Source organism: Sinocyclocheilus rhinocerous, unplaced genomic scaffold (assembly GCF_001515625.1).
Source record: "Sinocyclocheilus rhinocerous isolate Xijiao unplaced genomic scaffold, SAMN03320098_v1.1 scaffold5768, whole genome shotgun sequence".
Lineage (NCBI taxonomy): Eukaryota > Metazoa > Chordata > Actinopteri > Cypriniformes > Cyprinidae > Sinocyclocheilus > Sinocyclocheilus rhinocerous.
Window position 1 is genome coordinate 62,047 of NW_015644805.1, and position 12,912 is coordinate 74,958.

General features: G+C 35.3%; 1 protein-coding gene across 1 annotated transcript in view; it reads right to left on the minus strand.

Annotated features, from left to right (window-relative positions):
- Positions 1 to 12,912, minus strand: part of gpr153 (G protein-coupled receptor 153) — a 27,078-nt gene extending 14,166 nt beyond the window's left edge. Inside the window, exons 1-2 of the mRNA XM_016576648.1 lie at positions 12,726 to 12,912; positions 759 to 1,340 (exon numbers count right to left, since the gene is read on the minus strand). Of these exons, the coding sequence (XP_016432134.1) occupies positions 759 to 1,111 (353 nt within the window). The 5' untranslated portion in view covers positions 1,112 to 1,340; positions 12,726 to 12,912. The remainder of the gene's footprint in view (positions 1 to 758; positions 1,341 to 12,725) is intronic.

Genomic DNA, 12,912 nt, shown 5'->3' on the forward strand with positions numbered 1-12,912 from the left:
CCAGCGACTTAAGACTGGTTTTGTGGTCCAGGGTCACATATATATATATATATATATATATATATACACACATTCAGTCTCCTCCACTGACCATCGTAAGAAAGAAAGTGAAATACTAGGTATGGTAAGATACTAGGTATGGTAACATTCACCGATTCGCATCGGTGCATTGGCATAAAAGTTCACGATGTGATGCATCGATTTAAAAAAGTGTGCATTGGATACAAGTTGGCATTTGTATCATGATGCATTGTTTCTAACATATTTGCCTCTGTAAAAAACGTTTTATTTATATATAATTATTAGTTGATGCACTATACTTTTATGATTTATTATTTTGTGACCAATATTTTATACGTAGATTGATTTCTCCGTTCTAAACTGTTTCTCAAGTGCTGCTACGTGAATATGACGTAACACAACACTACGGAGACCGAGGTGTTAGGAGTCAGAAGGCTCTTAAGTTAATTTATGATCGAATTGAAATTGGATCGTATTGCATTGTAATAGGGGTGAATCGTATTGCATTGCACCAGTAGCTGCTTCATATGTATCTTTAAGGTATCGTAACGTTGGTTATGCATTGAGATGCGTATTGCATCGACCTCAGTTATGGAGATGCAGGTTTTATACTGTTTACTAGGTATGCATTTGCTGACCTATTTGAAAACTTCAAACAGCATTTATGTGTAAATGAGTAAGCATTAAAAGCAAATAATTTCCAACTTTAAGAAAAAAAAAAAGTCTTTTTGGCTTACCTATAGTTGACAGGCCAGCGGACCATCCACATGCGGTGGTAGGACAGGGAGGTGACGGAGAAGCAGGTGACCAGGGTAAGGGTGTAGAAGGTGGAGACAAACACCTTGCAGAGTCCTTCGTTCCACTCATAGTTGGAGTGCTGTCGCCGCAGCTGAATGACGCAATACATGGTGATAGGGATACCCATGTTGAGGATGTGCGTGCCAGCCAGGGTACAGATGAGGAATTCCAGAGGCTTCCACTTCTTCTGCTTGGCGCTCACACTCAGGATTCCCCAGGTGTTGGCCAGGATGGACACTCCCGAGCAGACCAGCCAGGCCAGTGCGTTAGTGCTGATGACCTCATCGTTCATGATGGAGCAGCCTGTGAGAGCTGGAGTGGGGTGGAATGGCAAAAGGTGTGGGAGCAGCCGCGGGCAGAGGCAGGTGCCAGGCCCGAACAGGCATTCCTACAGGGACGGGCAGTCCTTCCTCCGGATGTGCTGAGAGGACGGGGCGAGGGGCACAGCAGCGTGAGGGGGCAGTGGACTCGGGCAGAAGAGGAGCACACACACTGAGAGCCAGTCCATTGCCGTAATAATCCTGAAACAGAAAGGAAATGACAGATCTTGAAAAGACAGATACGACAAGAAGAGACATTGGAAGACATAAAGTGCTTGTAGTTCTAGGAACTCGCCAGCAGAGTGGTTCCTAGAGAACCAATTTCTCCCTCGGGCCGTTTTCCTGAAGCGGCCGACAGCGACGTCTTTATTCACGGCATTTACAAATATCAACAACCGGTGAATGGAGGACGCCGCGTTCGGAGCTGTTTTTGTTTTGTGTCATGGGTTTCATGATAACAGAGATGGAATGTAAACGTACAGTTAAACAGTTGAAAGAGCATGAAAATCTGACTAAATCTCCTATGACATCTTGTAAATCATTGAGGCTGAGAAAAGAATACAACGCTGCAGACAACAGGTAAATGCTATTATTATAGCTGTTTTCCATGTTCATGGAGTAAATATTTTTACATGGCTTTTTAAAAATGGCAGGTAGCTGGTGTTTCGTATGTGTTTGGCCAATCAGTGTACACTTACGTCACTGGTAATTGCTATAGAACTGTTTTAGACCCTGCTCTGAAGTAAGAGCTAATTTAGTTCCCCCAAATGGAGTTCCTAGAACTAAATACGTTCCTAGTTCCTGTGGTGCGAACATGCCAAAAAGCGGAAACTTCTGCTAATAGTTCTAGGAACTATGAAAAAGTTCCTCCGGTGCGAAAGCTCCTATAGAGTGGCTAGAATACTGATATTAAATCCTACACTTCCTACACCTACTGTCAACTGGAATTCCATGACTTTTCCAGTTATTTACGGCTTTTTCAATTCCTTCATATACAGGTTGCTGGGCTGGATTGCCATTTGTATTTCAGTAACCCAGTGGTTCTCAATCCTGGCACCCCACCGCTCTGCACATTTTGTATGTCTCTCTTATCTAACACACCTGATTCAGATCATCAGATTAGAGAGACATACTCTCAGAATGAACTCAAATAAAACACTGCATTCTGAATACTGACAAAATAGCTTTTGGTCCCGCTTTATATTAGGTGGCTTTAACTACTATGAACTTACATTTAAAATAATAATTTCATACAATGCACTTATTGTGTACATACTTGTTTTTACATTGTACTTAAATAAAAAAAAGTACATGCATGTAATTACATCTGTAATTAATTATATTTATAATTACTCTGTTGACCCATCCCTTACACCTTAACCCACCCTTAACCTACCCATACCCTCAAATCTGTCCTTAATCTTACCTGCATCCCGCCTCAATAGCAGCAAAAGTTTTTTGCAAAACAATATGAAAACAATAAGTACATTATTTTTTTGATGTAAGTACATAGTAGTTAAGGCCACCTAATAGAAAGTGGGACAGAGTTTTTCAACTTTATGCACTTGGGGCAGTGACAATTTTATGAGCCATGTTTTATACATAAAGAAGTTGGTTTACATCACCATAAAATCATAAAAGTTATGCGTTTGTCATGCTTTCCACAATGGCTCAAGGAGGAGACACAACTCAAGCTCTAATAATCCCCCTATAGGTCTGCTACATGGGGATGAGGGCCAATGGAGGGACACTGTCCCTAAACTCTTAGCTCCATCCCTAATCAAACACACCTAAAAAAAAACAAACAAACTCTTCATGATTACTTGAAAATTGCAGGCAGGTGTGTTTGATTAGGAATGGCACTAATAATCTCTGAAGGACAGTGGCCCTCCAGGGCCGAAGTTGCCATCCCGATAATGAGGTGGAGTTGGGAAGGTGGAGGGAAGCCAGATCAACTAACACCAGAGTAAAGTAAGCAGCTGCTTTTATGCTTTGATGGTTTATTATAAGATTAGATGGGCTTAGTCCTTAAACTTCATTAAATAGTATTTCTGACAAATATGTGTAAATGGTGTGCATCGGTAAGTCAAATCCTGTTCCTAGAGACCTAGCATCCTGCAGTGCAGTTCCAATCTTTCTTCTAACACACATCTTTGTAATGATCAGGAGTTCCTGAAAATCTTAATTAGCCAGTTCAGGTGTATTTGATTAGGGTTTGAGCTGGTAGAAGGTAGATCTCCTGCTCCACTGAAGCATGGCCACTATTTACCAACTCTAATGCCACATTTGCAACTGCGGTTTAAAATGATAGCTTTGATACTATTCACAATATTGCAAACATCATGAACATATTGAATATGTAATATATCACCTAGCCCCGATTACAGTTTTTTTTTTTCAACTGCTTACACACAAAATCTTTACTTGTCACACAATTTCTGAAAGCTGACACTCAAACAGCAGAACCACACACCAAATCTGCAAAACCATACACTAATTCTCGGCCTTTGACTCAGTTTTCAATTTCATAAAACACTTTTTGCAAAACACAACACACAATTCTCTATATAACACACAAAAAATCGAACAGGAATGAATATTATGGCAAAGGTGTTTGCAAATGTTTGCTTTTGAGATGTGGTTGTGATATTTTGAATGCAGTGCTTCATTTTGCAAGAGATGTGAGGCATCTTGCATTTTGTGCGTGCAATTCTTGGATTTGTGTGTAAAGTTTTGAAAAAAAGAGGCAAAGTTCTGAAAACATGTATGAGCAGTTAAAAAAAAAACGGTAATAGGATACCCGGCTTCAGTATGTCTATATAAGATTGCTTTGTGCATAAAAATGAGACCTTTATTATTACCTTTTTTATTGCTTACACTAAAATTAGGATCAGGTCTACCAAATTCATGCAGATCGGGCAATCAATCAATCAAACAAACAAATAAATAAAAAAACATTAAGGGTGTGCTTCATTAGGTAAATAAAAAAAATACTCTTTGATGAAATGTTTCTGATGTCTATGGGAGTGGCAACGGTTCAAAATAATTTCCAAGCAATTTGTAGTGAATCACAGCACTGTTTGTAATCAGCAGCAAATGATGAACATTTCAAACCTCTGACAATCTATCCAGGACCACTGAAGTTTGCCCAAGAGCATAGACATGAAGATGTTGTAAGACACCCTAAGAAGCCCACACTGTAAAAAAAAACTGCCAGGAATTTACAGGATTAAAGAGTATTATTATACAATAAATTACTGTACTCAGAAATGCACTGTGAAATCAATGCATGCTGTATATTCATTCTATATTCATATTTAAATTTCTGATCTAGTCATGTCAGAAGTGTGACAAAAAAAACATTTGCCAAAATGATCATAAGCTAGAATATGACATAAGCTTAATAATAAGTTTAACTAAAAACAACAAGAATTAAAAAAAAGAAAAAAAACTCTACAGCATGATATATTCATGCTGCACTGCATGCTGGGTGCTTTCATAGTACAAATGCACTGTAAAAACACAGTATGATGCTGTGTTTACAAGCAATTTTTGAGAGTACAGTTAGATACAAGAGAAGTCCCACTGTGAACTTACTGTGAAAGTAACCTGGAATATACTGTAATTTTACACTAAAATTTATTATTAATTAATTAATTCTGGTGTATGCGATTAGGGTTTGAGCTGAATTTTGTTGGAAGGTGGATCTCCAAAAACAGGAAGAGAAGAAGATTCCAATCATATCAGTGGTCTAATAAATGCTGTTTTATTCTACATACATTATTCAGTCATTTCATTACGGACCAAAACTGTTGTAAATTATAACAAAAACATCACCTTAAACCACTTAAATTGCACAAGGTTGCATGCAAACTTAGTTTGCCTGCTACACGGAAGATTGGCCAATATTCACCTTATCACATATCTGACATGTGCCAAATATTTATCATTGTTATGTGCTGGAGTTATGTCATTTCCAAATCTCCAAAACAAAAACCTGGCTATGCATCGTGGTATACAAAAGAGCAATAAAGATATAAAGAAACAACGACCACTCCTTTCATGTTGTGAGATAATAAAATTAACATATGATCTCATTTATCCTGCAATCATCTGTTTCAAATTGCAAGACACCACAATAATTGATATGCAAATTACAGAAAACCAAGCCAGAATAAGAGTCAATCACACTGTCAGATTCTCATGAATAGACCCTGCATTTGAATAAGATAATAAAATAGGATAACATAGCACTTTTGTGTTATTCACAGATTTGTCCTTTCAAACAAATCTGATAAGCGTGTGTGTGTGTGTGTGTGTTAACACAGAAGCAGAGAGCATTAACATCTGAGCAGATTTTTTGCTGTTTGTTTTTGCCAAAGACACCTGACAAAACCAATATCATGCCAAAGTTTATTTATTGTGAAGGGTATATGGTAAACCAAATGCTGTTTTGTGTCTTTTTCAAGTTTTTGTCATTGAAGGCTTGCTACTGTAGACCATTTCTTAGACTGGTGTGTAACACATAGCAGAACGTTGGCCATCTGTGGACTCAGATTGAATTAAAAATCGCTCAATGTTTAATTTCTTTTTCAATCAGAGGAACCTAGTTTTTTCACACAGTAAAAATCTAGGTAAAAATTATTTAGCTAGTGTTTTTTTTTACACCCAGTTCCAGTTAACAGGATGACTTCAATATGTCTATAATACAATTCCATTGTGCTCAAAAAGGAGACCTTTATTATTACTTAAAATGCCAAAAATTTTGATCAGGTCTACCAAATACCATTCAGAGCAAAACATTAAAAAAGTGTGTTGTGTAAATAAATAAAAAAGTTTCTCAGATGAAAGGTTTCTTATGTCCATCATTGTGCGTTTTAAAACCATTTCCATGAATCACACCATTGTTTGAAAGCATCAAAAAATGAAGAACATTTTAAACCACTGGCAATCTATCCAGGACCACAAAATTTTGCCCATGAGCATAGAGATAAAGATGTTGTAACACAACTCTAAGAAGCCTAGGATAACAACAAGACTTAGATGCACATCTTGCCTCAGTCAATGTCAAAGTGCAGGAGTCAACTATCCAAAAGAGACCACACAGCTTCACCCTATATGTGAGGTTCACTGCTGTCGAAGGGGAATTCAAGATGAGATTTATCAACAGTGCAGATGCTAAGATGGAGTCTGTATATAGTTTCTCCTAAACAGCCATAAGACTGAATGGACAGCAAAGGAGACATTCTCTTGCATCTCCTACTATATTTCTCAGACATTTCCTCTGAGAAAAAGACCCCTGAGAAATTTTTTTTCTTCAGTTTTAGAAAAAAGACCTAAACTCATTGAGCTCAGATTTAACAAGATACCAATATATGCAATCAACAGTTTCAATAAGAGCTCTATAAGAACGTTTTCCATCAAAGAAAGAAACCCTCCAGAATGACTTGGCTAAAAAAAAAAAAAAAATCTTTATCAAAGTTCAATGCACTTAGAAACGAATAGCAGTTGCAGTTTTTGTTAATACTTCATGCTAGCTTTTGACAGTGTTTTTAGGAAAAATAAATTCCAGCTGTTTGCTGATTAAGACATTAAAGTGACTGAGGACTGTGCTGCATGTCCTTCATTCAAAATGTATCTGATGTTTAATAATTGACCGCTATAACCAGAAGGAATGACCGGGAGTGGGTAACTTCAGTGCACCTAATTAAAAAAACAATCCAACCAAACACACAGAACATTATTGCGGCTCTTTCAGTATTCAAGGTTTTGTATTCATTTTATGCTGAATTTTGTGAAATACAAATGCCAAAAATCATTGTTGCATGCTAAGTTGATGTAAATTCATGAATCTTTTGTCATCATTTACAAAATGATTACATCATGTTGTTCCAAATATGTGACCCTGGAGCACAAAACCAGTCTTAAGTCGCTGGGGTATATTTGTTGCAATAGTCAAAAATACATTGTATGGGTCAAAATTATCCATTTTTCTTTTATGCCAAAAATAATTAGGATATTAAGTAAAGATCATTTTCCATAAAGATATTTTGTAAATTTCCTACCGTAAATATATCAAAACTTAATTTTTGATTAGTAATATGCATTGCTAAGAACTTCATTTGAACAACTTTAAAGATGATTTTCTCAATATTTAGATTTTTTTGCACCCTCATCGTCCAAATATTGTCCTATCCTAACAAACCATACATCAATGGAAAGTATGAATGTATAAATCTCAATTTAAAAAAATTTACCCTTATGACTGGTTTTGTTGTCCAGGGTCACATATGTATAACATTCATTCTTCTGCAGAGCACAAAAGAAGATATGCGTTTCTTCTTTTTTTGCGCTGTATGTTATTTCTCTAAATAAATAAATCCAAAATTATTAGTTATTAGTTAGTTATTATTAGTATCAACACAAAACGACAGATCAACAGATCATTGAACTTATAATTTACAATGCTAAATTGACTGCATGTAATGAAATTGATCTGACAAATATTCAAGGACTGTGATGCAAAGATATTTTTATAAAGTAAACTCAGCAAGCAGCAAAATGATTATCGAGTGTACTATTGAGTAAAACACACTTGCACTCAAGAAATCCAAGCAACCGTATTGGGTTAGCTCTAGAAGTGTTTGTATACTGTTTATTGGTTTTCTATATACATACATATTTAAAACATGACAGTTGTTTTCAATGAATTTACTGCCAGGACTGATCTGAATGATCAAGCATAATGTCCATATGTTTATATTTCTGTGAAAAGAGAGATGTACAGTAATGCTGACTTACTGTACATCTACACTGAGCTGAGAGAAATGTGCTGATTAGCAGGATCTCTTTGTTTTTTTCATAAAGCGCGGTTTTCCAAGATTGTGACACTCATGTTAGTATTTGTGGCTATTTCAGTTGCAAGGAATTCTTCACTTAAACATAATTAAAAAAAAAACTGACACTCATTATTAAAACATAAAAGGACATGAAACATGTCTCAGAGTAAAATGGATGGTTATTCAAACCGCCAAGCTCCAAAATGGACTAAAATGCACCAAAGTATTATAATGACTTGTCTCCTGGAATGTTGGCTTTATATAGTGAAGAAACACAACTCTCATTTTGCAGATGCATGTCTTAAACTAGGTGGGTCATGTGACACAAGAATGCTGTTTGCTGTTAAACTATAGGCACAATGCATTTGCACATGTCAGTATAGTAGCATTCTTTTTATTATTGTTTCCATTATTACATGCTCTTTAGACAGGAGACTTTATGCCGACAATGGCATGTCATACTGATCTTGTTTGTAAAGGAGCAACAGAACAATTCTGCTGCAGTATAAATGGTCTGCAGTGGAAACACTTCACACGTAATTGCTGTGTTGAACAAGTTTCCAAAACATAATTAAAGAGAGAATGTCTGACAATGAGCAGGCCTGTGAGCAGAGCCGAGGGTACACCAGGCATCACTTACTCACACACGTGCTTCGCTCTATAACAGATAATGTGGGAGAGTTTAGTACATTAATTTGCAAGAAACTATTCTGCACAGCATAAAGTGTTTATACTGTTGTTTGAACACTCTCTCAGCGACCTTTCTATTTCATATTTCCTTTTAGAGGAACAGTAAAGCACTGCTTATAATGTTAAAAGGCAGTTGAAAGTTGAATTGCTGGTGAGTCATTAAGTTTAGTGTAATGCTGCTCGCTAAACTCCAGACTGCAAGCCACATAAAGTGTTAAGAATAAGTTTGTGAACCCGCTGGAAAATCTGGATTTCTGCAAATCTGGATTTTTCTATTGCTTACACATAAAATGTCGTCTGATCTTAATTTCTGTCACAATTATACAAAGACTCTGAAATCATAACACACAAACCATCATACTTTTCATTTTATTGATACATTGAGTAAGTGCAGGGTGGAGAAAATAAGTGAAACCATGAACTTATAGATCCTCTTTTAGCAACAGCCTCCACCAAACAACTTTCGACCTGTTTGGACCATTACTTCCCACAGTCATTGTGTGAAAATTTTAGTTTATCAATATTCCTTGGTTGGCTTGATAGCACTCTTGAGGTTATGCCACAGTTTAAGCCTCAACTGGATTAAAGTCAAGGCTCAGAAAAAAACATGTATTTTTTTCTTTTTGCCTCTATTTAAAGGCCAGGGCATTGGTGCATCCTACACATCCAGTATCATCTCCTGACTGACTCCAATAAGCTTTTCGAAAAATCGTAACACAGAGGTTCACTTATTTTCTCCACCCTGCACTGTGAATGATTATTCAGTATCTTCGATAAAAATGTGAAAAGTACAACAGTTTGTATGTTATTAGTTTAGGCACATTGTGTTTGTCTATAAATGTGACTTAAATTAAGACCAGTAATCAATAAATAAGCATTAACGAAAGTACATATTCCCAGTTCTGATTTCATCTTGACTTGAGCTATCTTCTACATACAGAGCACAGGCTGTACAGTTGCATCATTCAAAACAGCAATATTCCATCAGAAACAGAATTCCTTTAATTTTGCTCTGCTTAATCAAGACTTTTCTGGGAACCGAAAAGTAAACCAAATATTCAACATTCAATTGCCAGCAATACTTCCTTAATTCAGCTGAGGTTACATCCTCATGATATTGGCATCACATGACACTGTGCTTTTTGGACTAGTTTGTTTTATTGTCAGAAATCACGTATCTTAAATTCAGTGTCCTTGTGAAAAAGAAGTACACTTTAGCATAAAAGAGTACTTATTGCAGAAACAATATACTTATTGCAAACTGTGCAAATATACTTAGGTGCAAACTGAATGTATGTTTTTGTACACTTAACTGCATGTTAACTGCAATTAAATGAATATGTATTATAATTTAAATTTACTGTATATTAAATGCAATTAGCTGAAATTGAGTGCTGTTTTGACCCACTTAAGTAGGACATCAGTATATCTTTCATAATTACTTAAATTGTCTTTGAAAAATGGTTAAAATGTACTTCTCAATGTACTGACAAACATTTATGGTACACTAAAATACACATCATTGTCAAGTCTATTGGAATTTCATGTATTTAATGGGGTCATATGATGCTATTTCAATTTTTCCTTTCTCTTTGAAGTGTTTAGAAAAGAAAAGGACGTAATTATGTCCCCAAACACATTTCATTACACCAAATACACAAAATTGTTATTTTTAGCAACATCATATATCCCCTTTAAATACATTAGTAATTACAAATGTGATGACATGCTGAAGTTGCAGTTTAAGTACAATTAAAATATAACTTTATCCCCCGGTTTCACAGACAAGGCTTAAGCCTAATCCCAGACTAAAATCTAAGTCTGAGCTGTTTCAACTGAAAGAAACTTGCTCTGACTGATTTAAAAATATATCAGTGCCTTTATTTTATCTCAAAATGCACACCAGTAATGTTTTTTTTAAGGCACATTTATAAAAATTACTTACATGTCCTAACTGAACTATAGCCTAATCCTGGTTTAGTCTAAGCCCTGTCTGTGAAACCAGGCCTAAATGTAATACTGAATAACGCACTACAGTTGAAATTATAATCAAGTAGGCTACTTCAAGTACATGTTTGATTATGTTAGTCAAAGCATAAAAAATAAGTGTTCTTCTTTAAAGCATGGCAAAATATATGAAAGCATAATGATTTAAAGTGTACTTTAAAGTAAACTTTTAATCTTTAATTATTACAAAGTACACTTTTTAAAAATTTACTTAAGTGTAAGAAGACTCAAGACTCAAGAAACAGTCATGAAAGTGCACTCTCTTTAAGTACACTTAAGTTGTCTTTAATTTTATTATTAAAATTATATTATCTGCAAATACAGTTTAAGATCTGAAGTACTCCACAAATGCATATCAATACATTTCAGCACACTTCTTTTTCACAATTGCAGGTAGCACTTTTATTTTAATGGTCACCCTAGGCATGTTGTTGCTTATAAATAAGAACCATTACATAAATGCAGTACATTACTAATTGTTAATGCATGGTAATGTATCATGCATGGATAAATACAACAGCTATCCAAAAATATTATTCATGACAGAACAAAATACCAAATAAATTAAATTAATGGACTGATTTATCTTGCTTGCAATATTAAAGCAGCTAACTTTCCCAAAATGAGACGAGGAATATGTAATACTACCTGTAATATGTTAATACTTAATATAATTTGTGGTGAAGTAAATACTACATAAAAACAAATGTAATTTCTACATTAAATAATTTATTTCAGGCAAGAATTTAAAAAAAAAAGTAAATTCTATATTACTACTCAATTTAAACTTGTAGAAATTAAAGTTTGAAATTATAAATATATTTTACTTGGAATTGTTTGTTATGTTTACAAGGATTCTTTAAGTAAATATCAAAGTTATGATCCCGTATTTCCCATCATGCACTGGGAGCATGAATAATTAAAAAGGTTAAATTTTTCACTGTTTTCAAGTTGTATTTACACTGTTTTATGGTTAATTTTGTCGTTAGGTTTAGTAACTTACTGTTTTGTGATATCTGGAGTTAATTTTCTACTCAAAATGACCCATTTATACTCAAACACTATCCACTGATTGTTACCGTCATGAGGTCTGTGTTCATTTGGGCAATAATTATATTGAGTGGACATATCTTCAAAGGATAACAAGTTGTCTACTTGCTTACTTACATGTTTGCAAGTGAACATGCTTTAATAGCATGGTTGTTTTCCTGTGCTACATTGTTTGAGTACATTTTATAAACCATAACTGAGGGAAATGTACTTGAGTATTGCAGACTTAACTTAAAATAATTCAGTAGAAATTGCTCATCAAACTCTAACTGGCCATGTTAATTTCACGTATTTCCTTAGCTAATTTTACCTAACTTAGTTAAGTAGATTTTACTTGATTCAATACTTAAATTTTACTTAAAATGTACGTGCACAAACTTGCAAAATAAAAATTAAGTGAATCTTACACATTATTGTTTTTTTCAGTGCTGACTGTCGCGCAGATGATGGCTAAACGCATCCATTTACAGTCAGCTGAAGGGAGCTGATGTCAATATGCTTACACTAGACGTTTATAATCCTAATGCCATTTGAGACGTCTTAATTGCAAACTGTTAATTGTAGTAGAAACGAGAGTTCGTCACCGATCGTTAAAACGCAAATGAAGCAGTTTAATGAACGGCATTTGCAGTAATGAACAGTTGACTGCAGTCGTAGGTGTTCAGTGTAGTCTATGATGTTGTCCGTAATGTGAGCTCTGTGGGCGATATGTCACATGTGATAACGTTGAACTGTATTAAATGAAGCCTCAGTTATATCTTCTCTCTTCAACTCGCATTTGATCCTATCAGCTTCTTACAGGCTATCGAAAGAACGAAATCGCGTGAAATGTTTTTAACCCATCCATTAAAGCAGTCTTTAAACCTTGTGCATTAAATCAAAATGCACGAACGTGTTACGCTCAAAAATGCATCATAAAAATCACAAACAGACATTTAGGCACAGATTATATCGACTGTTTAAGTGGTTTGCGAAAGGAAATGTTATCCTACTAACCCACCTTTTTGTAGATATCCGTCGATATCTCCAGATTCAAATGTATTGCTGCTTCATTGTCAACCTTTATTTCCTCAGTTTCGGTTTGTGCGCTATTTTATTCCAAACACGAGAACAGCGCTTCAGAAACGGAAACAATATGGCTAAATGTGGCAGTAACTGTTGAAGAAAGACCACCATTTACGCGTCCA